The 27642-nt window shown below is 36.4% G+C and overlaps 2 protein-coding genes across 2 annotated transcripts; one reads left to right on the top strand and one right to left on the bottom strand.

The window, feature by feature from the left end:
* Positions 1-190: 190 nt before the first annotated feature.
* LOC114535515 (ADP-ribosylation factor-like protein 1) lies at positions 191-7363 on the bottom strand. The gene is made up of 10 exons (XM_028556815.1): positions 7275-7363; positions 6953-7055; positions 6502-6536; positions 6266-6316; positions 6003-6017; positions 5603-5618; positions 4839-4950; positions 3532-3579; positions 2797-2927; positions 191-1543 (listed from the first exon to the last, which is right to left on the bottom strand). Exons 1-10 carry the CDS (start codon positions 7276-7278, stop codon positions 1513-1515), a joined length of 546 nt encoding a protein of 181 aa, XP_028412616.1. The 5' UTR covers positions 7279-7363; the 3' UTR covers positions 191-1512.
* A 2761-nt stretch (positions 7364-10124) lies between these two features.
* On the top strand, positions 10125-17693 carry LOC114535521 (probable caffeoyl-CoA O-methyltransferase 2). The gene is given in 7 exon segments (XM_028556821.1): positions 10125-10364; positions 12293-12401; positions 14571-14594; positions 14597-14688; positions 15625-15679; positions 16233-16366; positions 17251-17693. Coding segments are annotated over 7 exon segments (726 nt in total). The 5' UTR covers positions 10125-10202; the 3' UTR covers positions 17401-17693.
* The last annotated feature ends 9949 nt before the right edge of the window (positions 17694-27642 follow it).

Raw genomic sequence — 27642 nt, 5'->3', positions numbered from 1 at the left:
AATTATACATTATTTCATTATATTGACAAATTACCGAAAAATTTCTCGCGCAATTTTTGGGCGCCTATGCTCTGAATCAATTAATTACTTTGTGTTAAAACTATGATTATTCCCATCAATGTTTCAGCGCTAACATTGTACATTTCATTTGATTATTGTTACAGACAATCGGAATTGAAACACGGGTTTCCGTCAAATAAACTTTAATCTACATTCCCATTTTAAAGCTTTGAATTAGTTCAAATTTTGACTCGTCTTTGTCAAGGCGGTCATTTGTACTGTCATATCTTTTTAGGTAACTGTGTAACACACGTATAAGTTTACAACATTTGAACGATGTACAAGCAGGATAACCGCAATAACATGCATGCGTAGGCCCGTTTTCTACTAGGCGAATTTATTCGTGCGTAGAAAGCGTTTCTACTTTTTCGCGGCGAATTTTTTTGCAAACCAATCACATCACCGAATTTCAAATATTACTTCGTGTCGCGCGAATAAATTCGTCTAGAAAAAAAGGGGACTATATAGGGTCCCTTTCTGTGGATGATTCAGTGTGGTTTAGCGATACTGAAAAGATTCAATAAAAACTTTTGCATGTGAGGTTTCACAAAAATCGTAATAAAAACAGCGGCAGTTTAAACTGCAAATTATTATAGAGGCACATCAATCATCCAGTTCAAACGGATCAAGACCCAATTAAATTTTTGCATGTTGCGCTTAGGACTGACCTGGACACGAATCTGCATAAAATTTAAGGCTGCTTTCGACTAGCTTCAATACGCGTTTTTTTACACGCAAAAAACTGTGAATGTTTCTAAATTTTATAATAGAACAAATGCATACTAAAATATACAGATCTTTCAGTTTTTTTTTCAAATACACTCCTATGCATGACATGCATAAGAATTTTTAAGAATTACCAGTTTTACGTGCGTGAACGTGCGTATGAAAAAGGGGTTAGTGGAAAGCAGCCCTAGAACACAATAGACCTTTTCAGCTTCTATGCAAATTAACCCATTTAAATCACGTGGTATGAAATGGTTAAGTTTTATCGACTATTCCATGATCACAACATCTGATATGGGTTAATTTGCATGCAAGCTGAAATGGTCTGCGACTTGGCTATAGAGGTCACGTGACTTATTACGTCATATTACGTCATGTTTGATGAAAATAGGGGGTAAACTTTAAATATCGCGGTAAAATTAAACAATAATTTACATCCATGCATGTGTCGTGTTTGCACGGCGCCTAGTGAAAAGGTCCTTTCAGATGATCAGATCAGACAGAGTCAATTTTTAACAAAACAGGGCTGATCAACGCGTAGAAAGTCTTTTGTTTCGCTAACAAGGGGGCATTGAAAGCCTGCGATTGTAAACTACAGTAAGAAGATAGCTCCCCTAACATCTAGACCCGTGTTACGTTCTTTACTCAAATAATAACTACGTCCATTTTCGTACGATGTACAGTATAAAAATTCATTCTTTTCAAAATCCTTTGTCTCCAAAAATTCTATTGCTTCGTCTTCAACGCTGTTGCCAACCTAAAAATTAAATTAATAAAAAGATTTCTATAAATTTGAACAGGAAACGCATCATTATATTTTTTACAGGGTGTCCCCAAAAGCAAAATTTGTTAAAACTTGAATGTCTTTTGACTTGTTCGCGAATTCTTGCATGTGTGTATCATTAACGCAAATTTCAACTTAATAAAATGCTAAACACAAGACTTAAAATTTGCTAGAGAAGAGGAACGTGTCGAGGTCATTGTGTTTGAGTTGCAAATTCAAATATTGTTATCCATATGATTTTTGGCACTTTACTCGATGCAGGTAAATTCTAGAGGTTTAAAGGGTCTTAATTTCGAGTGGAATTATACACACTTCAAATTCAAGCCTGGAACAGTTGATGGAAAAATGAGCCAACTATAGGTCCTCTGGCAGGAATCGAACCTACGCTTTTGCGATGCCGGTGCAATTCTCTTGCCACTGAGCTACAGAGGTAGCTGACAAGAGCAAGCGTGGTTAATGTGTATTCCCGGCATTACCATCATATAAAACTCAACTTTTTCTGGCTTGAATTTGAAATGTGTTTAATTCCACTCGAAATTAAGACCCTTTAAACCTCTAGAATTGTTATCCATATTTGCAAAGTGGCAAAATTGTTAATAAATCATTTGTGCGTACAAACAAATTTCACTGTCATCATGCATAAAAATGCTCATGTCAAACATTTAAAAACTTGTGGGTCCCAACAGAGTGCTCAGGCATTCAAACGCAAAAAATGCAACTCTGGTCCTCCCTTGGGAATCGAAGCTACGGCATACGCGATTCCGGAGGAGTGCTGTAACCGCCAGGCTACAGAGAACGTTAATTGTGCATGAGAGAATGCGTAAATTGACGTATGTAACGATAGTCGGATAGCTACCTCCTCCGCAGGCGCTAGGGAGCATTTCGGGCGATTTTGGAAAATGCGGTTTAAATTTCTACCCGCAAAATATCACCGCCCGCCATATTTGCCCGAAAAGGGCCTGCGGAGGAGGTTGGTCGGATAGCGTGTTATTAGATTACGTCAATTTGATTCAGATAATCGAATCTGGCGGAAAGCACTATCCGGCTTCCGCACAGCACGTAGGGTAGTTCATTATTAACTCATTATTAACTATAGTATACAGGTATCCGTTCCGGCCCATTCTGTGAAAATCGAGTTTCTATAAAAGGTTACTGTGAAAAATGACAGAACGCCTCGTTTAGATCGTTTAGCAATTAAGATAACATAAAAACATAATTGAACTAACCATTCCATGGCTTCTTCTAATCCTTCGCCTTTCAACGCTGATGTCTTAAATATTGACCACGTTCTACTCTTTAACGCTGCTAAACCCAGAGCTGTCGAGACTTCTGTCGCTGACATTGAACCTTCCATATCCTACATGACCAGTTGATATCATTTTAACGATGGAGATGCTAAACACACTTTCGTACGTTTTTGCAGTAGATTTGTATATATTTTGAGATACTGGAGGGAGTGTTTCAACTAGTGATGCAATCAAGGCTGGATTTCCACTAGGAGAGAAATGGTTCGCTAGCGAAATATTTGCGTATTTTCTTTTAAGCCTGTTTTCCACTAGACGGAATTTTGCGCGCGAAGCGGAATTTCTTTTTGCTTTTCCAGGGCACTATAAAACACGTGTTTGTTCGGTGTTTTATAGCGCCTGGTTTTTCACATTAGTTCTGCATGAAGAGCGCAGACAACGAAAATTCGGGCAAAATTGGCGCAAAATTCCGCCAGGTGGAAAGTCGCCCTTAAATGAGAAGAGTTAAGCTGAACTAATCTATTTATTCCGTCAAAATTCAAAAGAAAACATGCATGCAAATATTTCGCTAGCAAACTCTTTCTCTGCAAGTGGAAATGCACCCTAAGGGGTATGGAGATGAGAGAAGACGATTTGAGGAACTAAAATAATTAAAATTTATTACACGTGTTTTTTCATGATTTTCTGAATAGTAAAAATGAAACACTTCACCCTCACCTGCTTATTGGCGAAGACCATAAGAATTGCCCTTTTTAGCTCATCTTCCTGTGAAGAAGATTTTTGAGACAGGTTTAAATATTGATTTTTACAATCTATACTGGTAGCTACATTAATCCCAAAACGAAGGCTAAGCCTATTAAGTCATAGACTTTTACCCCAAAGCGTCAATATTTGTAGAAGAATAGAAAGGTTAAAGGAATGTGGAATTTGAATCGTGAAGAGACTGAGTACAGAATCCTACTAACTCTCCTGACGAATGCCCTCAGGTCGAAACGTCGAGAAGTGTTTTTGCCTATTTTAGGCATTGAAGTTTATTTTAGGCAGTTGTTATATCACATTTGATGCTAAGTTGACTACCGTACAGTTAGTTACAAAGAGAATCACAAAATCTTGTACGACTACAGTCTCGTTTACACTACACTCGATTTATTGGCACGGCACGGATAAAATGGGTACCCGTGCTCATTTCATCTGTTCTCGGCCTTTGTTTTGGTGCCTTGAACACTTAAAAAATTGGGTACGGGTACCAATTTTAGCCGTGCCGTGCCGATAAATTCAGTGTAGTGTAAACGGGGCTTACGATCTTTTCTGGTTGTAAGCAGTTGGTTTAGAACAAACAGGCATAATAGGGTAATTTATACGAGGCAAAATAAGACGCAACGTAAATAAGACGCGAGCTGGTATAAATAGTTCGATCATTTCTTCGCTCCCTAATTCCGTATGAAGTGTTGTTGCCACTCCACGTATCTCTTGTTTTTACTGGAGTTTTGCTTTTTATGGTGTATTTTCCGCTATTCTGATTTCTGACAGAGGACAATACAGTATATAGTTGCTTATCTTTAGGCCAGATCTTACGACGTATATACACGTATAAATAAAGGTCGACACAGACCGGACGCAACGCGACGCGAATTTTGAGTTTTCAGAAGGATATAAATTAAATTGTGGAAGCAAAATTTGGAAACTATGGACGCTAGAACAGTCAAAATGTTTTATTGTTATGTAATCTATAAGAATATTATGATAGTTTAAAATTTATTTGATTTTGAAAAATTAAAAACGTTGAAAATTCGCGCCGCGTTGCCAATTCGCGTCCGGTCTGTTTGGGCCTTAACCTGATAATTTAACTACAAAAACTGCTCTATATCTTTATAAAAGTTGTAGATATTCAATGACAGAATATTTCTATACATATGCCAGAAATAAAACGGACAATTTTTTCTCATTCGTCATCGGTGGAAATAACTTGTTCACGACAATTACGACTCAATGGAAAGCAGGCATAAACAGGGCTTTACATTTACCTCAAGCATGGATAGGAGTTCTTGTTTTGAGATACCAATCCTGTCCCTATCAGCACTATCTACCACATATATAACTGCATCTGTATTGGCATAGTAACAGCGCCAGTAGGGTCTAGGGAAGAAAAAAGAACAAGATACAGCTAGCTAGTTCACGGTATTTTCCATCATCGGTGAATCTGTTGAAAAGCTTGTTCTTCAGTATCAGCCAGGACCCCATGCAACAGACCTTTCTCATGATGACGTGATTGATTGGCTCCGCAAAACTAACAAGCCAATCACACTTCGCGCAATATCAGGCTTTCCGCGCATTCGCATAATGAGAAAGCTGTATTGACGATCTGGGAGGCTTGCATGAGGATATCTCACTATGGAAAATATCTCACTGGTTTATTCACGCACATGTTGGCACAAGAATAGCTAGCCTGTGGCCGAGTCATACCACGGTAAAGTATGAGCTTACTCTTCCTTGGTATGGACTCAGGGACTAAGGCACAAGCTAGCTAGGGTAAGAATGTTTCAGGGTAGGATAGTGTTACTACAGTGTAGTTGAGTTATTCGGGTATGGGAATCTTTAACCTATCTGACCATGGTACACTGGTACTGTACGTGCACTTGAGGGAAATGTGAAATTGTTTTTCTTGATTTAAGAGATCGCTATTGTATTCTTTTATGTACGTAAGTATTGTAGATGTTGTGAAGGACATCTATTAATCACGTTTATTTAGAGAAACTGGTAATCCAAACATGTCTGTAAGGTCTCTTACCTGATACTTGTTTGACCTAAAAAAAGACACATTATCCAATTAATGCAAATGTGGTTAGAAACACATAAATCCCATCATGGAAACACAACAGCCTGTCAGCCTATATCAGAATATCTAATGTACTCAGCAGCAGCAACTTAAATTCATAATATATCTAGAAGTCCCCCTTCACCTGATCTAGAAATGCTATCTGCTGATGGTTGGATCTCTTAACCAGCTAATAGCTAATATGTAAATCTACATATAATTTGTTGGACAAGAATGAAAGAAATCCACAATCATACAATAATCGATTTATAAGTGAAAGGAGAAACTAATCTAGCTACAGTGAACTTGAAATTTACTCTTCTAAACTCATCAGTAAAAACAAAACTGAAAGATAGTGTATAATAACACTTACCTCCTAAGTCCCACACTGTTTAGAAATAAAACAAGTAATGTTAGATTATTGGCAAACTCAGTTCAAGGGATGGACATAAAACATGTTGTTATAAGAAAGGAGAAAATGTATACTTCATTAGTAGCCTTTCGAGGTGAAAATCTATCTTGGATATTGGTGATATCCGATAATATATATAATATCATGATATTAATTTCCAGCATTTATTAGGAACATGCACATGTATTTCTGACTCACAGCCTATTGTAAAGCAATAGCCCTACCTTGAAACTTCAGATTCTTGTAAGTAACTGTTTCAACATTGAAGCCAATTGCTAAAAAATACAATCACACACATGTACAGTACATATGGAAATGTTGTGTGAATAATGGTAGTATTTAATGTTAGAATGTATCTGTTATCATACTAATACTGTGCTGTATATACACTGTATGTATCAAATAGACAGACACATACAACCTTCTGATGATAATGCGAGTTGAAAATTTAAACACATACTTGGAATTGTGGTTACAACTTCACCAACTTGAAGCCTATTTGAGAGAGTTTTGAAAATTTTTAATTTTCTTTCTTTTGACTTCAACATCGCAGTACCCAGGTAAATTTTTAATTAATTTATCCCTGCAGTATAGCCCTAATAGTTCAGGTCAGATTTAATTCTTAAATTCTAACCCTGATATGTACTAACTCACAGACAGTAACCCACTAAAATTGACTTTATCTAAACCTATAAATAAGCACAAGACCATTGTAAACTTCAAATAGTTGTGACATATTGCTAGTCATTACAAGCTCCAAACTTTCACAAAACACTGTACATATATCATCCTGATAAACATGTTCAAATAAAGATAACTAATGGTTGAAGTTGTTGGGCATTTGGATAAAGTTCCGGCATATGTGGGGTTGAATTTGCATGATCAGAGTCCAAAGATGCCCAGGTATTTACCTGTATAATATTGTAGTCTTTCCAGCACCATCCAAACCAAGAATGAGAATCCTCATTTCTTTTGAACCAAATAAGGATGAAAATAAATTGGAAAAAAACCCACCTATAGTAAAAGAAATTGGTATATTAATAATAATAGAGATTAATATAGGATATTCTTGTCATAAAGAGAGTACATATAATAGCATGAATTGTTAGCTTTATGATTTTAATATGAACTTTATAATCAATGTATAGGTACCATTGTCAGTTTGGGTCAGGAAAAATCTATTCCTAAATCACATATAAAATCGCACTTTTTGCATATAAAAATAAAACTTACCCATGTTACAAACCCTAATATTACAAACTTCTATAAATGTTTTGATCAAAGCTCAATAGAACAAAACGTGACTTTGCATTCGTGGCGGCTCAAAATACCTCCGCTGGCCATCATGACAGGCCAAGTGAAACACTGATCTCTATATATGGAGCACGATTCATTGGCAGTGTTACGATGAGCTAATTGGCTCTATTTTCACATTCCTGGCTCCACATTCAGATTCGAATGTAGCGCCAGACAGGGGATTTTTGCAATGAAACCGCGATAACTTCGGAGCGGTTTGAGCTATCGAAAAAAAATTAAATGCCATTCTTTATAAACATTTAATGAATGAAATAAAGCAACTTAGAGCTTTTTACCTTATCGCATTTATGCTGGAGGCCGAGCAAAACATATGGTAATTTTTCTTCGCCTCGCGATCGAATGTAGAGTCAGATTTAAAACTCTGCACGAAAATGATTATATCTCAAAAACCATTTCGTATACAACAAAAATATTCAATGCCATTCTGCATCAGCCTTAAATGTTCAAACTAAAAGTTTCTAGGACTTTGTAGCTTGTAAGCCTCTTTGCGTAGAACGAGCAAAACGAGTGTTTTGACGCGGCGTCCAAATGCCGTGTGACGGCCGCAGATGCTGAAATAGAAAATTAAAATGTTATATTTTCGAAACCCGCACATATATCGAAATATGCTTAAATGCCATTCTGCGTCAGCATTGGAAAAATCCAATTTATCAATCCGAAACTTTTTAACTTGTGTCGTATGGTCTGTAGACCGAGCAAAACGTATGTGCCATCATGCGCCACCATATGTTAATTTGAAACACCAAACTACATGTCGCGAACATATCGCCGTATTTCTCCAAAACGAAAAAGCGTGGCACAAAACGCTTCAATGCCATTCTTCGTAGATATAAAAGCAACAATATCTATGAGTTTTGGCCTTCGAGGTCATTCCGTCTGATAGGAATTGCGAGCATAACAAGTCTTGCTATAACCCCTTATCTTGTCGGAAACGCAAAAGAGTGGGCACAATTTTGAGGCGAAATCAAAATATCTCCTCAATGCAAGGTTGTTTGGCTAAAATCTCTTACTCCATTCTTCGTTGGCATTAGAGGCACCAATCTAACTAAAATTCATTTGTTTCCGTAGTTTAGTTTTTAACGTAGAGCGAAAAGAAGCAAACAATATTGAAGTAGGCACCCCCTGATTCACCGGTCAAAACGAATGCATTGATTTGTTATCATTTCTGGGGGTTTTCCCTGTGTGAGAACCATTATATTAACCATGGTGTGATTGATCTCCTCTACAAACTTGATGTTGCTATTATCTTGCTTATAACTATAAGCTAAACCCTGCTTATAAACTATAGTTACATTTGTTGGTTTCCAAACGGAAAGTCTGTAAAACGTAACAGGATGTTTTTCTGTATTTTTCTAAATGCGAAACCGCTGCTAGCTAACTGTTTCCGCAAATGCTTAAGTTGGTTAACCATCCGTAAGTTGGTTAACAGCGCATTTTAGCAAATAATGCGCAAATTGCGGTAAGCAGGCTGTATCCGTTGCGATAAGTTATAAGCAAGATAATAGCAACATCAAGTTTGTAGAGGAGATCAATCACACCATGGTTAATATAATGGTTCTCACACAGGGAAAACCCCCAGAAATGATAACAAATTAATGCATTCGTTTTGACCGGTGAATCAGGGGGTGCCTACTTCAATATTGTTTGCTTCTTTTCGCTCTACGTTAAAAACTAAACTACAGAAACAAATGAATTTTAGTTAGATTGGTGCCTCTAATGCCAACGAAGAATGGAGTAAGAGATTTTAGCCAAACAACCTTGCATTGAGGAGATATTTTGATTTCGCCTCAAAATTGTGCCCACTCTTTTGCGTTTCCGACAAGATTAGGGGTTTCAGCAAGACTTGTTATGCTCGCAATTCCTATCAGACGGAATGACCTCGAAGGCCAAAACTCATAGATATTGTTGCTTTTATATTTACGAAGAATGGCATTGAAGCGTTTTGTGCCACGCTTTTTCGTTTTGGAGAAATACGGCGATATGTTCGCGACATGTAGTTTGGTGTTTCAAATTAACATATGGTGGCGCATGATGGCACATACGTTTTGCTCGGTCTACAGACCATACGACACAAGTTAAAAAGTTTCGGATTGATAAATTGGATTTTTCCAATGCTGACGCAGAATGGCATTTAAGCATATTTCGATATATGCGCGGGTTTCGAAAATATAACATTTAATTTTCTATTTCAGCATCTGCGGCCGTCACACGGCATTTGGACGCTGCGTCAAAACACTCGTTTTGCTCGTTCTACGCAGAGAGGCTTACAAGCTACAAAGTCCTAGAAACTTTTAGTTTGAACATTTAAGGCTGATGCAGAATGGCATTGAATATTTTTGTTGTATACGAAATGGTTTTTGAGATATAATCATTTTTGTGCAGAGTTTTAAATCTGACTCTACATTCGATCGCGAGGCGAAGGAAAATTACCATATGTTTTGCTCGGCCTCCAGCATAAATGCGATAAGCTAAAAAGCTCTAAGTTGCTTTATTTCATTCATTAAATGTTTATAAAGAATGGCATTTAATTTTTTTTCGATAGCTCAAACCGCTCCGAAGTTATCGCGGTTTCATTGCAAAAATCCCCTGTCTGGCGCTACATTCGAATCTGAATGTGGAGCCAGGAATGTGAAAATAGAGCCAATTAGCTCATCGTGGCAGTGTTCATTGTTCATTGGTGATTCGATTCGGTGTGATCTGACGGAAATAAGCCCCACCTTAGCCCCACCTGATTTTAATAATTACCAGATTTAGAGCAGGGGGAGAAGCAGAAAATTTGGGTATTTGGCACCATAACCATAACGATTTTCCCCAGAATCAACGAGCTATAAATTGCTGATTGTGATGGCTACCACAACGTCGTCGTCGTACAATGATAAGTTGGACGATGTATCAAAATTTCTTTTTAAATCGAGGAAAAATGTGGACGGGTTTACGAATCCAATTGCGGCATACGTTATGAAAAATTCCTTGACAGAACCAGACATACTACGGAGACTATACGAGGTATGGTTTGCAGTCTGAATATTAAGTGGAGACGCCTAATATTCACTACTCTTCAGCTCGATCTAGGTTTATGACATGTCAGAACATAATTTCCTAAAACTTGGCTTAAATTTTACTCGTTGAATTGAAATTGTTGGATGGTTTTCATTGAGAAACAAGTGGGTGTCATCACTGTCATGTGATATTGTCCAAATTTACAATAAAAAACATTTTACAGTGACTGCATTTTTAATGTTTGGGGGGGAGGTACCACATCCCCACACACTGCCCTCCCCCAAGCCCAGCTATATATCGTCTCCAGCCACAGCAGTGGCATTATGCCATAGTAGCAAGAGCATTGCACTGGAAAAAAGTTGCACAAAAGTGTAGGTTCGCTTTAAATGTAAGCATATTATAAGCAGGTCACATAGCAAAGCATCCTGGGGATGTAGGGTGTATCCATCCCTGAAAACAAGTACGTGCCTGAGGGGTGCCAATTTTAGGAAAACCTTGCATCCTTATTTCAGTAAAAATATAAATAGCTATTTTTATAGAGCAAATTACAAAAATGTTGGCAGCAGTTTTCTTCCAGCCATTGGAATAACTTGACACTTGCCTGTTAATTAATTGGTACATGAGGCAAGTAAATGTTTCCTCTTGCTTGCCCAAAGAGGAAAGTCTCTTTGCTCAGTCATTAGTTTGAATGTTATTACATGTTAGTCCTTAATTTACACAGATTTAAATTTACAAAATTATTTCTGAAACATGCCTAAAGCAATTATCTAGAATATCAATTTTTCCTTCTCAACTTTTCTCTTGTGCTGCCACTACTTAAATATATTATGTATATTGTGTTTTGTTTGTTAGGGTATATATTTGTATAAAGGCAAGGAATAATACAATTTAATTAAGCTGATCGAAGTTCATGATTTCTTCATGCAGTGCAGTATTTGAAATATTCTTTAACTTTGTGTAAAAAATGCTCAAATGTCTCCCGCTCAATGCTACAAACTTGTGAATCTTTGAAGTACAATTTCCATGACATTATTTATGTTCCTCTGTTTTGATCAAATAAACTTGGGCCATGATAGTCAATAAATTGTGGAGGAAAACCTTATGAACACACGTACAACATTAATTAGGGAATTAATGGAATGTCAATCCGCACAGCCCTAAAACAGTAAATCTTATTGGAGATTGTCCAGACTGAATCGCCAAAAATTAAAAGAAAGATTGTCTTAAGAAATTGGCAAAAGTCTTCATTCTGTTCTTTCATTTTTTCTATGTCTGTGCATGGTAAAGTTAATATACTTTTTCCAACTATTGGAATTTTAACTAATTGGAAGTTAATTGCACATTTGTGGAAAAGATTGCCAGTCCCTGATTTATCAACTGGCTGCATTGGCAAACTACGTCATAACACTGACTGTATTAAGTCTAGGTCATATGGTCTAGGTCTCTGCAGTCTTTATAAGTCTAAAGGCGCTTTTACACGGTGCAATTTTTCTTGCAACTTGCAATGCAATCCTACTTTTAATAGATGTAATTTAGTACAAAGTATTCAAAAAGTAAGGGTAAGAAACGTACAAGGAGTGTAATAAAGATAAAAGTTTCGTAATCACCAAATTTACATCTCACAAAAGGAGAACGTACTGCATTGCAAGTTGCAAGAAAAATTGCACCGTGTAACAGGGCCTTAAGTTGCTATATAAATCTAAGGTCCATAGGCAATCATTTACGTTTGTCCATACCAGGCCAGAAATTATTGATATTATGACATATGTATGCAAGCAAGTGTATTGTGTTTTTCTTGATTTTCGAATTTGAAATGACACTCATTTGTTGGTTGTCTCTTCGTTGCCCGCTTTCGTACCGTACGTGTATCGCGATTACAGTGGTGTAAAGGGATTCCATTGTGCAATTGATCTTTTTTATCTCTTTATTTATAGAAAACATCTGCTGAAACGCCCAGGATAAGGATGATCTCCGATGCGGAGCAGTGCCAATTTTTGCGGTTATTGCTTAAATTGACAAATGCAAAGAAAGCCATAGAAATAGGTTGGTACTGTATACGCAATAGCTTTATACGCAATCTGTCCTCCGAGGTTAACGTAATGCAGGCCTTGGGAAACTGTTTTGGATAAGGAGAGCTGCAACGTAGGCCCACGACCATTTAGAAAAAAGGGCTTGCGGAACCTCCCCTCCCTACCGACCAGTGGCGTAGGAAGCAAGTTAAAGTTGGGGGGGGCACATGCTTTCAGGGGCACTTCTTCATAGAAAAAGAGCACCCTAAAGTTAATTCATTTTCAGTTGCCAAACAGCGCAATTCTTGTCTTGTGTTAAAAAAAGAATTTAGTTAGTGTCTGTATTTCATATTTGTAATGCAAGCTGCATTGAAGCTACATTTTTATTAACATAAACATCGCAATTGGCAAGCCGGGGTTCCTCCAAAAATATTTAAAAGCTAGCGAATGCTGGAATCCTAAAAAAAAGTTTTATATGACGATTTTTTATATGACAAGTTTTTATTGGCAAATGCAGTGTGTATGTACAACAAATTTTCGATGACAACTTTTTCCTAGACAAGTTTTATTTGCTCAGTCGTGGGAACGTGCCAACAAGTTTACTTTGGCAATTTAGTTTGCAGTTAGCGATGTAATCGTACAGTGGAAAACGTAAGCGCGCTAACAGGCGCCTTTCTGCATAATGTAATAACGTAAGGATTGTAATGTAATCATAACGTAATTCAGTATTTCTCTTATTTCTTTTTCGTAAGGATTGTAATGTAATCATAACGTAATTCAGTATTTCTCTTATTTCTTTTTCTATATGATTCCGAATCAAAATTCAATAAACTGTCTTTCTTCCTGAGCAGTTTTTTATCGCCAAGGCAGTGAAACGTACGGCGCTAATGCTAGCTTCCACTGCAAAATAGGTCCGTTGGTCAAACTCATACAAGTCCTCACATTACTTTGACAAGTTTTCTTTGTTGACTCATACACACGAGCGAAATTTGTATTTTGACCATTTTTTCCATGACAAGTACACTTGTCCAAAATGAATTATGTTTGATTTTGAACAAGTGCGCGGCACACCGGAGTTGACGCCAGAGCAGGCGTCTTGTTTAAATGAATTATGTTTTACCTGGACAATAGTTATCTTGGATCTGTGTCATTCAGGCTCGCTTTACTCATTTAGTACACAAAACATTTTTCGAATTTTGTTCGCGTGTTTTCACTTACGATATGGTACTGACGCGCAACGCTTTCGCCTTAATTAAACAAACATAAAAAACGGGCAACTACTTTAAGATAGACTACATATATGCTTTAAAATTGATGCCATCAGGCGGAAAATATATTTTTATTGCACCATGTGAAAGTCTTTTCCACTTCATGAGCAATCAAATAGTACTAAAATCAGATTCATACTGGCAGTCAGTTGCGTAGTTGCGATAATTGTGGGGCCCATATTCATATATTTATGTTAACAGACTTCAAAGACAATTGATTTGAAAAGAAATTAATCCTGCGTATCACGAATATATGAATATGGGCCACCCCAATTATCGTTCTGGCTACGCTACTGTACTGGCTTCATGCAATAACTGTGATCATAAGATTTAAAGACTTCAACATTCGAGTAAGTTCATCCATCACTAGTTATTCTACTAGTTTTCCCAATTTTCAGGAGCGTTATAATTGTATTATCAGTTGTTTTCTAAATTTCATGTAACTTTTAAAATATCGGAGCTTTCAACATCGTTTTGAATAATGGTTCGCCATGATATGGCGAATATGTATAACCTTAAAGTCGCGTACGCCACGAGAACGAAAACATTTCTGGGCATTACACGGTGCAATTTTTCTTGCAACTTGCGATGTAATTCTACTTTTAAGAGATGTAAATTAGTGAAGAGTTCTCAAAATATAAGTGCATGAAACGTCATGGAGTGTGTAATAAAGATAAAAATTCGGTAGTAGCCAAATTTACATCTCTCAAAAGAAAAATTGCACAGTGTAACAGAGCCTTTAGGCAACCCAGAAATGTTTTTGTTCTCGTGGCGCTCGCGCGTGTACGCGAGTCTACTCGGTCTATTATTATATCACAATAATAAATAATAGTTCGAGTATACTCGCGTGCACCCGGGAGCGCCACGAGAACGAAAACATTTCTGGGTTGCCTATGGTATAACGAACGACTAAAGCATTTTTTTTTACCATCTAGGTGTATTTACTGGCTATAATCTTCTTAGTGTCGTATGACAATTCCAAAAGATGGTAAAGTCATTGGCTGCGATGTTTCGAGAGAATACTTTGATGTTGGAAGACCTTTGATAGAAGAAGTATGTGAGAATTTTAGTTCTAATTTCAGCTCAGTTCGATGGGGTAATCTTGGTGGGATAAATGGAGGGACATCTCTTAAAAATGAAACCAGTTCCAGTCTTTTCACTCGCGAATGTTTTCATTGGTATTGAAACTAGAACATATACTTCAAATGTTTTGAAATTAACTATTTTTGCAGCTAAGTAAAACAGTGACTCTCGAAACAAATAATTTTTTTTTATTATTTATATGAAAATACGTCACTAAACCCCACGTGTTTGCGTCACATTCCGAGTTGTGTTTATATATCGTCATTTAGGATTCAGCATTTTTAGGATTTACGTTTCTCCTAAAGAAAACGTAAACAAAAACACAAACACACACGAATAATTATAATAATACATAATTTTTACGAATATTTATGGTGCATCTTTACTTTCTTGTTAAAAAATTTTGTGTCATAGAGAAGAACAAAAACACAAACAACTTCAAATTAAAGACTATACAGGGTGTCCCAAAAAAAAAGCAACCAGTTAAATATGCAAAACATTAATACAGCTCTAAAGCGCAGTAGATAAGCACCTCTGGGAATTGAAAATGGCTCTTAATCCTTCATTTACAATGCTAAAAGTCAGACATAGCTGAACTATGGTGCAAACCCGAACAATATTAATATTCTTGCATATTTAAGTGGTTGCGTTTTTTTTGGGACACCCTGCATATAAAGTCTTTGTTTGAATCTTGTCTGAATCTTATACTATTATCTTATCCATGCATCTATGTTGTCGTTGAGTTCAACAGAAAAGAAGTAAATCAAATCCAGTTTGCGCTCTTGAAAACGTGAAGCAAACTTTGTTGAATCAACCAAGATCGCGCCATATCACACATCACACATAATAAATTAGAAGTTGCTCCATTTCGTTTCTGGTATATTTATTTTTCACTGATATTTTTAGGCCGGGGTCATGGACAAGATTGATTTAAGAATTCAACCAGCTTTACAAACACTAGGTTGGGTAATAATTATTTTATAGAATGAAATCTGAATTGGAATTTAAATTTCAATATTGTTTTATGACCACATGAATAAGCCTAGATTGTGCATCTTTTGGGATTACCAAGATATGTCATATATATCCATATATTTTTATACTTTGGTACTTCGAGCCAATTCAAACACTCCATCTGAGGTACTACATACAAAAAACAGGTGTGTAGAATTGCACACCAAGGTGTGTTTGTCTACACACCAATGTGTGTTTGACTACACACCAATGTGTGCTCAATCACGCCATGGTGTGTAATTTGTGCACACCTTTATACGCACTTTTAGAAAACACACCTTGGTGTGTATGGAAACACACCTTGGTGTGTATGGAAACACATCTTGGTGTGTATGGAAACACACCTTCGTGTGTTCGAAAACACACCAATTTAACGTTTGAAAAAATGAAAAGGCGTTAAGTGGATATAATGTTATATATATATTTATTAGTGTTGCATATTCACACATTGACAGAAATCCTTGTTAACAAAACCAGAATTATTTATGTCCTTTTTTTAGACGAACTATTAGCAGCAGGTGAAGGTGGTACTTTTGATTTCATTTATATCGACGCTGATAAAGTGAACTATGATAATTATTATGAGAAAGGCTTGCAGTTACTCCGATCAGGAGGGCTCATTGCCATTGATAATGTAAGTGAGAATCCCTTTATTTACCTACATTTTAATATTTAAGGTTTTAAGTATAGCTGTTAATATTAATTTTGGGGTTTTATCTATTTCGAAAACATGTCGTATACGTTTATTAGAACTAGGGAAAATGACAATAATCCATCATGCATTAAAACTAAGTATAACAGTTCTATAATGAACAAAAGACTATAATGGACGCCAATATAAGAGAAAAGATTAATAATTCATGAACTCACCTCTGATTTATTCGCCATCTTTGAATAACAATACCACGTGTTCAGATTCAAGGTCATGTTGACAAATTGCCGAAAAATTTCTCGCGTACAAATTACACGAAAATTGGGCCACATCAATCTTTCTTACTCATTAGAAAAGTAAAAAATCCTTTTTACGCGCAATATTGAGTAAAGATATTTTACTTAAACTTTGAGTAAACAAAAGTTTCGCCGCTACTTCTTATAATGAGTAGAAATTACTCAAACAAGATAAGTCGAATTTTTGAGTTATTCTTACTCAAATAAAGGAGTAAAATTCATCTTACTCAAGCAGTGAATATATTTAACTCAAATATTTGCGTAATATTAGCAAATACTCAATAATTGAGTAAGATTTACTCATGGATTTTTTGCAGTATACTATTTACAAAAACAACTTAACTAGACTCGCTAATGTTCGAGTTCCACTCAGACAAAGTATAATGTCATTAGTCGATGTGATGGACGCAGTCTAACTGACATTGGTAACGTTACCGAAATAAAAAGTTGACAATATTATATTTCTTCTATTAGCTATAAGATCCTCTCCATATTTATTTCTGTCACTCGAGAAAGTTATCTTTCTATGTCTTATAAAGGTTTGTTTAAATAGAAATATTTTTTATGCAGGTTTTATGGAATGGTCGTGTGGTAAAGGATGAGAAGGATGAAGAGACAACCGTAATCCATAATCTGAATCAAAAGATGCATAAGGATCCGCGAGTTGATAACAGTCTTCTACCGATTGGTGATGGATTAAACCTGGCAATGAAGATTTAAAAACAGTGCTAATCTTGATCTGCATCGCACTTAGATAAATTAGGCTGCATGGGTAAGATACAGGGTGTCTAAAAAAATCGAAATTAACAGCTAGCCAAATTATTATTAATTAACACGCAATTATTCGGTTATTTCTCGTCATTATGACATGGAATGACATATTTAGAAAGCTAAATAGCTATCTCCTCTTTTTTGTTATGTCAAAATTCAATCGTTGGACTCAATATTTAAATTTATTACGGCATGTTAAAGTGACTGTCTCCTGGAAACTCGTCTGATGTGAATTCGGTCACAGATAAGTTTCTCGTCCTAAATTTTTAGTATATACACACGGGTTGAAGAATGATAAAAATGATTAAAAATCACAGTGAATTTAAGAATCTCAAATTGATCCGGTTCCGCGTGAACGTATAGCCTATAAAGACCTCTTTTTGTCGGATTCAATTCACATCTGATTGATGCATGTTTTATAGTCTGTTGACTTACAAACAAAAAATCATCTACAGCTAGCCAATAGACACTGCTTTACCAATAACAAACGTCTACATTCAATACGCCAGGAATGAATTAGATCCGACAAAGTTGGATCGTGTAAACACGTCGTAATTATCACATCCAGTTTCGGCCAGGTAAACGGCATATTTTAAGTCATGTTTGAAGGACTGGTAGTTTCTTAGCCCTTTCTCAGCCGCAATCTGTATCGTAATTACCTGATAAACAAGTTTAAACATAATGCACCAATTTTCACGGCTTTACCTGGCATTTCGAAATTTGTTTGTCGTAAACGCTAAGCTAAATCTTTATTCTGTCATCCGTGCCGTATTCAAATAAGGAAGATTTATTCACTGAACAGGGGCCGGTTGTATCAAGCCCGTCTAGCTAAAACGGTGCCAGTGGTTAAGTTCAAAATAGAAAGCGAACTAAATGTTTTCAACCTTAATTCTAAGATACTGCATGTTTACAACTACATATTCAATGCATCTTATTCAAGTTGACTCATTCAAGAGAAGTATAAAGCCCGTACAGACGGGCGAGTTTTCCTTGCCAAGTTTTATTTGCTCGTGTGTACGCGAAAAATTTGACAAGTTTTCCTTGACAAAGAGCCTTCAAAGACATGCCAGCTTTTCAACAAGGAAAAATACTCCTGAGTACGGCTGTCAAGGAAAACCTGACTAGGAATTGCGCAGTACGGAACTGCCCAACAATCTTCGAGCCAATCGAGCGGGTTTTTCTCTTCCACTTGGACAAAAAGTGTGAAAATATTTACTCAGGTAGAAATACATATACATTTATGTTGTAAACCTTTTTTCTGCCCTATCTCCTCAGTCATATTCATTAATTTACTACCTGTTTCTAACAAACCTCGGCTTAAATTTAAACTAAGTTTGGCGAGTGCCCTGATTTGACAAAATATAAACAGTACCGTCGCTAGAAGCTTATAATAGGGATATCAGTTATCAATACAATGCTTCATTGAAAAGAAATGCATTATTAAATACCTATGGGAGATTTAGAGGTGATCTACGTTCTGTTTAGAACGGCAAAACGTCATTTAACTTCTGCATCTCAGGACCGAGCGAGCGCTACCTCGAAGTAGGCTCTATAAAATTGTCCTTAAACGTGAAAACAATGTTTTCAACGTCTTATATCTCATTAAATTGGTGCAGTTGATAATATAGAGGAACCCTTCACCATATCATTAATTTAAAGGAGTATTCCAACCACGTCGTCGTCGTGTTGCCGTCCTACATGCTTAAGTCCCTAAATTAGGTAGCAAAGAATACTCGTATATTCGTTTAACGCCCGAATGATTTCATTTGATAGCGATTCTATTTAAATTCGGTTGTACGAGCATGAGTTCAAAATTTATGAATTATGAGTATTGACCCTCCCCAATTAGGCTTCCAGAGACAGCACTAAATACTAACGTCTAGCGGGTTTCCATTTAGTCGTGAGTGCATGTCGTGAACGTAACATGTCAATATGGCTGATGTGAAAGAATATTATGAATAACATATATATAAACCGTGTTCTGATTGGTCGAAGCCCGTGTTTGAATCAGGCCATCCAAACACGGAAACGAAAAGTTTTAAAGAATTTAAATTTAAATTCAGGCCTTGTTGTTATTTTATCTCGCCTTCGGCTCGTGTTTCGCGCGCTTTTCTTAACTCGAGCAACATTCCCAAGTGTTTGGATCAGGCCTTCCATGCACGGAAACCATTAAGTATTGTATATTTCTATGTGTACGCAGTCAATCACAATTTGCATACAAAAAAGTTTACATCCGGACTATTTCTCATCGGTGAAAATTATTCATTCGCATTCGAACTGTTACACGCTGGAACAAACTAGCGAAGTCTCATTAGTGCAGGCTCATAATGTCAGCGGGTGTTCTATGAAGAATTAAGGCAGTAAAATCAGTAGGTAACAAGCAAATCTTTCAATTCTTCGTCTCGAAACCGCTGAAAACTGCTGTACCGGGAAAAAACCGTTTTAACCAGCGTGTGCATGCGTGAAGAAGCGCAGTCATCAGTTTACTTAGCTCGGCTTTTGACTTTTCCTCGATGGAAATAGCGAGCTTGTCAAGAGTCGCAAAGCATACTAGAATACTTGCAACCCTTGTGTAACTATTTACAATACAATATGCTGATAAGTATGATAATTTATCGGTGTTATAGGGAACGAAAATCTCAAGAGCCTTCCCGTGTTTCGCCGGATAATTTACAAATTTAACTTTTTTATTTAAAGGGTTAAATATCTTGATGCCGAATTTAATTTCGTGGAAGTTTTGTTCTTTTTAGGAGTTACCTGAGTCTTTAGCAAAAAATGAAGAGCCGGACGCCATTTTAAAATTCGGGCCAGCAAAAATATTGTAGGTTTTGCTTCTCGCTGTCTATCAAGGGGTAGATAACGGGTATAGAGCAGCCGAGCAGCAATTGCAATAGAATACTAGCACGATTCTACCAATAATAATAATATTACACGAAGTATGAGATATGATAAAATACAAGTCTGCAAGAGATAAGAGGAGAAAGTCTCTCAGAATAACCAATAACTCCTATACGATCTCAAAATTACCAAACAAACAGCTAGCTATAAATTATAAAGATTGCTCCAAAGACTTTATTTGCACTGCACAATAATATGTCTACAAAATGCTATTATATATTTGTGTTAAAAAAAGTCTATTAGCAAGAACACCCACAGTTGAAAAAAGAATTCTTTGTGTATGAAAAAGAAGAGAGACGGAAGTCTTGACCAATTGAAGTCTGGTATTTCACCGCATGCAATTGGATAATTAGTTTCGAGACTCCCACGACACGACACGACAATAAATTGAACATGCAAGTTTTTAAAATATTATTTAAAGTAGACATTAAGACATATTACGAAAGAGATGTACTTTGCGATAGATCGGAAGGTAGAATGTAAAGACATGTTGCAACCACGCCGCAGAAGCAAAGCGCTACCACAGTAGCGTGATTTATTTGAGAGACGGATCATTCCCATAGGGGCCGGTTGTTCAAAAGCCGGTTAACGCTAACCCAGGGTTAAATTTTAAACCTCGGTTGATTTGCGTTGTACAAAGCCCGGTTAGCGTTAACTCTGGGTTAAGTTTATAAAAAAATTAACCCTGCTAGCTAGGTGGGTTGACTTTTTAATCCTGGGTTAACTTCGATTCAAGATGGATGCATAAGGAGCGGAAACACGGTAACACGTAAACAAGTATAATTTCTCATGAGTTAAACACATTTGAAATTTAAAATCGGTTGTTTATCATTTGCCTAATTTTATTGACATTGTTTATCATACAAAATGGCCTTTCATTTCAAATCTTTCCAAAATTCCATGCACGGAAATTGCTGTTCAACACAACGTCCCTCCCTCACGGCATATGATTTTTCAATTGACAGTATTTCCTCATCACAATTTACAGTTTTGACGCTCGTTTATTGACCAATCGGAGGCGTTCTTATATCCAACTAGTGCTCAAAATACATTTAATCTTATATAGGTTAAATATTTTAACCCTGGGTTAACTAACCCTTCCGCTAACCCTGCTTTGAACAACACAGTTTTAACCTAGGTTTAGCCAACCTATGGTTAAGGATTTTAACCCATGCTGGTTTAGCACTAGACCATGCAGGGTTAAATTTAACGTGCTTTTGAACAACCGGCCCAGAGCCAGGGGTGCATTCGAAGGTGAACTTGCAGGGCAATTTTTGTTTACCTGCCCTTTGCCGTTTCACGTCAAACGTGGAGCTTAACTCTCTATGAACAGTGCGCCTGCATAGAATGAGTGACGTTCAATTTACAGATAGTTGCTCAAGAGTTGTTATATAGTTAAACTTGAACTTTTTTAAAAACTATGGGTGGTTCTGATCAACTGATTAGGCTATATAGCTCAGTCAATTAAATTCGTTCGTTAATTAAATGAAGTCTGTGAACTTTGCCAAATTTTGCTCCGATAGACGACCTGTCTGTGAAGATTAAAACAGCTAATCAGACGATATCGTTTCTTTTTCAAATCTCTCCAGAATGTGCTTATATCCGTTAAGTGGTCTTTCGAGAGAAATATAATTGTTGTGATCATAGCATGCGCTTTGAACCTGGAAAAACAAGACACCCACGAAAATAAGCAAACAGTATGCCGTTTCAAAGGTGTTCTTTATTTCTATTCAATACCAACCCGTTGCCAAGATGCCACGAAACGAATATAAACATTTCAAAGATGCCGTTGCCTGTTTCACAACCAATTCCTTGTCGGATGACGATAATTGACATCGAGTATGATCTAAATCACGTCAATTTTAATAAACAAAATTGCGAAAACATTCTGAAAGGATCTTTCAGGTAAAAACTAAATATTTCTTTATATGGCGGCCGTTTCTATGCCGTTTCTTTGTCGACGTTTAACAGAATGGACAAATTTTCCTGTTTGCATGTGGTAATTCCCGTTGAACAGCTAGTATATATAAAGGTGTTCTGGAGGAGTCACCTCAAAAAAACCTTGCCTGCAATATTCCTCTCCATCCAAGAAAGAATTTGAGCGAATAATGTCAAACATGTTTATCAACTCCGTACAACTACTGTTGTGCGTGTTTTTTGTGCTGGCTGCTTTAAGCAATGGAGAAACTGAAGAATACTCGGTGGAGTATGGACCCAAATGTAACATCATTCCTCCAACGAATGAAACTTCACAAGATAGTTCCACTGAGATCACAATTAAAAATGAAAAGAACTGTACTTATGAAGAGGACCGTCTTGAAAAGAAGCGTTTATTGATGATCTTTGGACTCAAACGATATTTGCTAAAGAACGAGTGCAATGCTCTCTCTATTGAAGGAATTGTAAGTTGAGCTTCATAAAATTAATTATGTGCGCTACTCTTCATTGACAAATAATTCAGGATATATCTTGCTGTATAAATCAAAGTCCTTCATGGATTTGGTGTGATTCTGTAGAGGCAAAATCCTCCACAGGGGTAGGGTGTGTGTTTTCACAATGAAGGCGAGGGCCACATTAATCCGTAAATCTATGTTGTACAGTTTTATCCCTGATGATTAATTAAAAGCAGAAAACGCTGGTCATTATAGGTCTCTAATCCCCCGACAAAGAGACGTCCGAGAAATAGCGTAGTCAGTTTGTGTAATTTTGAACCACATTAATGCCATAATTTCATCATCGCCAGCTCAGGGGCCGGTTGTATGAAAGCCGGATAGTGTTTTCCACCGGATAAGGGCTTTTTCAATCGCTTCAGTCCGTTCTTCGGCGTAACTTTGAATAAATCACCAAATCAAGTGTCCTTTTTAATAATTTTTGGTTCCATTCAAGGATGAAATTTTATTGCTTTTCAAGCATTTTTAGAACGGTTGAAAAATCACTGTCCTGTAGATAGCGCTATCCGGCTTTCATACAACCCGCCCCAGGTGGTGCTCCCAGCGATTCTGTGTTTCAAAACGCCTTTCGTAACCTTAAAGCGTCACATATTAAGAATTTGGGCAAACTATTTGATACTGTTATTATTCCACGTATTCTCTTGGTTAATTTTTGTTTTGCATAAAAATAATTGTAGGCAATTCTACCCATGATGGCCCACCGGATTAACGGGCCGAAAGGTTTGCAGTATTAAATATATACTTGCGTGGTGTACCTGGCTACCAGTTAATTTACTCAAAGTTTCATTTATTATAATTATATAGCTATTATTTCTATTATTATAACTTTTATCAGTCCCCTTACAGCTAAACAATTTTTTTTCTAGCAATGCCCGTTCGACTGCAAAAAGTTATCTTATCGCAAATTATTTGTCAAACGGGGTCAGCCAATCAAGACTTGTCACGATAAGAAAGACTTTGCCTGTTGTATTGCCGTCTGTGTCGCGTACCGTGATTGTCGCAACACAGTATTGGAAGCTGAATGTTACAAGCGAGCATTTAAACAATTATGTGATTGTTTAAAGTAATAATTGTGTATATCATTGACTTTACCTTTAATCTCAACCTTAATTATGTATGACCTTTGTTTTTATAAATTAACCAATACGAGTAACATTTGAAACATTTTATAGGATGACTTTTTAGAACTATTAAGCCGGTTTTCCAATAGGCAGAATTTTTCGATCGAACGAATTTTTCGAAGTCGACCGCAGCGGATTCGCTTAACCGGTCATAATTGAGAAGAAAATCGAGCGAAAATTTTTGTTCGATCGAAAAATTTCCACTTGTGGAAAATTGCCTTTAGTATTACGTGTAAGAAAGTAGACTCTTTCTCTGGAATCAAGAATGGAGGAAGGGCCAAAAGTAGGACTGCATGAAACAGTGATTGATCATAATATCTTGTCAATATTGTGAGAAATTGTTTTAGACCTAATAATATTTTGTGAAATTGTCTTAGTACATTAATTGCTTAAGTCGTTTTATTTCATTAAAATATACAGTCAATTTTGTGTAGAATTTGATATCTTCGATTTCTTAGCTTTATTATACTCCCTTGGCCTTGCAAACGGCAAAAAGATATCCCATATGTGCTAAATAATCCAGAATTATTGTTTACAAGCAAAGCGAAGCTGAAGCAGATAACGCTGACGGAGCCAGGTCAGGATAATTTTTGAACTCTGCGATAAGCCACGAAAATTTATGAATTATTTTATTAATTCATTCTGGGAGAATAAAGTGACGTTAACTATCTATAAGTATGTATTAATTTGGGGGAAATAAGCAACAACTATAGTCAATTACAGACGTACAAAGGCTGGATAGCGCTATCGGATAATGATTTTTTAAAACGTTCTAAAAATTCTCGAAAAGCAATAAAATTAACATTTGTGCTGTTTTGTGAACAATTAAAAATTTGGGAACAACGAAACTTTTGTGTTTTTACTACGCTTCATCCACTTTTCGTCTGCAAGACTCTTCACTAATTTACATCTCTTAGAAGTAGAATTGCATTGCAAGTCGCAAGAAAAATGGCACTGTGTAACATGGCCTTTAGCAATGCTAAGATTTAAAGTGCCTATATCACTTGTGGGATCTTTACAGATTTGAATAGAGCTTAAAAAATTAGTTTTATAAGTTCTACAACCTTTTTTTATATAATTAAATAGTTTCGAAAATACGTCGGTTGGGGGGACTGGGACTCAGGAATGATTTGCAAACACGCCGTCTTTTATAATGTAAACATAAAAAGTTTCACTGGCGATATAGTTTGCGCTTTTTAAGAAAAAAATGCAGGAATGATGCGTTGTGTATGGCTGAGCAACTGGGCGAGTTTTTCTCAAAATATTTTACGTTATTGGAAGATCGAAGTAAAATTACAATTGATTATATTATGTTTGACAAGAACTCGGTTCCTGAGTCCCAGGCCCCCGAGCACGACGGAAATTTAGTCAAATCGTCATGTTTAGATGTAAATATCTCCGAAACTATTTAACTATATCAAAAAGGGTTGGTGAACTTATAAACTAATTTTTCAAGCTCTATTCAAATCCGTAAAGATCCCACAAGTGATATAGGCACTTTAATCAAAGTTAAGCGATTTTAAAGCGATTGAAAAAACCACAGTTGAAAAACTATAACTTATCTTATCTAACTTATCTATTTTAAGGCTAAGATGCTCCTGCGAGCAACTAGACTTAAGACTTGAAACATATCATTCCCAGCTAATCTTGGGTACTCTAATTAAACAATCATCCTGCGAATTATATGGAGTTAAATTTTAGCTTTCGTTTTCGTGTCCGCCGCTTACGGTCATCATCCCTATCTTCAAATTCAGCTTTATCCACGAGTGTTATTGACGTTGCAAAGGTATAGAATAGTTTGTATAAGTAGTTTTGCTTCAGTAGACATCTCTTTCATGTGCGATTATCTTCTTTTGGTGTGAAAGAGTAGTTAGTTACGAATGCTCTGATGAATAAAAGGTCGTCATATTTAAACGTCGGTAAATAATTCACTCGTTCACATCTATTAAAAGAAGAAAATCATACACGAGAGTCGCAGTAAAAATCGCAAGTGTAAACGGGCCTTTAAAAATGCAGCTACTGCAGTCAAGAGAAGTATGTCGTTGGATTCTTACACTTGCATGTTATTTATGAAATAACTGGCGGTGCATGGATTTTAATTCCCGAAGAAGATCTGGAATGAAGGGTACAACAGATGCAATTCCTTCTGTTCACGCGTTAGGCCTCGTTTCAATAGGGAGGTTAAGATCGGCTTCCGCTACGAGTGCCGATACCAATAATCAGTCACGCGTATGCGCAGATGTAACAATCGTCCAAAATGTGACAACACTGGAAGTCGCGAGTACCGTTCTGGGGCTGAAAATGGAAGTGGATAGGTAGGCGAAGTACCGAAATATATTTACTGTATTATTGTCATTTCCTGCAGTAGTTTTCTAATAATATTATTTAGGTTTTAGTTGTATAATGTTTCTGCTTTGTTTGGTGTGACTTAAGGATTGTGATTAGAGTTTTTGATGTGAATACAGCCGCTATACTCCGCCATGTTTATTTACTTCTTACGGAAGTCACAATCTTAACGCTTTAAAATTTCCGCGCTGCCAAACTGTAAACGTCATGTATTTTCGTATCGGTACTGGTAGTGGAAGTAGATCTTAACCTCCCTAATGTTTAGTTGACGACCAACCCAAGCGCCTTCGATATTTTGCAATTATGTGCAATGTTACATGAAGTACACCCAGAATAACGAACGGTTTTATTTTCACGCTAAAAAGGACAAATATTCATAAAATTACAAAGTAAAATAGGACATAAATATCTAAACAAACATATTAACCTTACAAAGAACATAAACAAGGAAAATAAGACAATACAAATTAAAATACTATGACTGTCACTTGGCACTTTTCACGACGTAAATAAATCAGTGAAATCATACTTATTTTACCGTTCAAACACAGTCAAATCTTCTTCAGTTCAAGCCAACTAACAGAACGATACAGAAAACAGTCTAATAACAAAGAATGTCCATCAGAAAACAGGGCCGTAACTAGAACGATAATTGGGAGGGTGTTTATTCATATATTCAGTTCTGCCCGACGGATTTCTTTTGTAAGTGCAATAGCTCACAATGGAAATCCGTCGGGCAGAACTGAATATATGAATAAACACCCCCCCCCAATTATCGTTCTAGTTACGGCCCTGTCAGAAAACGTTCAAAATGTCCAAATTCTTTTACCACGACTCAATTTTCGAAGTAAAACGTTACAACCACGTTGTTTTCTTGAGCCTGCGATATGGTAAGCACGTACTTCATATAGAGTTTCCGAACGCCTGTCCACCTTCTTTTTCGGCGGTCCGATATAATTCAATATTCGTATATTATTTAATAAAACATATATTATTTGCGTTACCTATTACAAGGCGATAATCATCTTCATCAAATCCGTGGATCAAGGTGAAAATTTGGGGGTGAATGGGTTTTGTGCCAAATATTTTCTTACTAACATGATTTCTTACGGAAATTGTTTTATTCAAATTCTCGTGCAATTGCATGTCTAGTAAAACTTTGTCCCAAGTCGAAAATTTTCTCCGACGGGAATTAATTTTCTCAAATAATAACTTTTGCCGTAATACTGAGCAATAATTAGTATGTAGATGAACGCCTTGTCATATAAATTTAATTAAAAATTCATAAAAGCACCGAGACTGTTGTGAAAATTAAATTTAGAGGAAATTGCATCATTGTGGACAATAATTGTTCGGAAATAGTAGCCAGTTAATGT

This window comes from Dendronephthya gigantea, unplaced genomic scaffold, assembly GCF_004324835.1.
Source record: "Dendronephthya gigantea isolate DGI-Jeju-01 unplaced genomic scaffold, DenGig_1.0 000120F, whole genome shotgun sequence".
In the NCBI taxonomy this organism is placed as follows: Eukaryota; Metazoa; Cnidaria; class Anthozoa; order Malacalcyonacea; family Nephtheidae; genus Dendronephthya; species Dendronephthya gigantea.
Note: the sequence above shows the minus strand (reverse complement) of the source record. Positions and strands in the feature narration are given on the sequence as shown.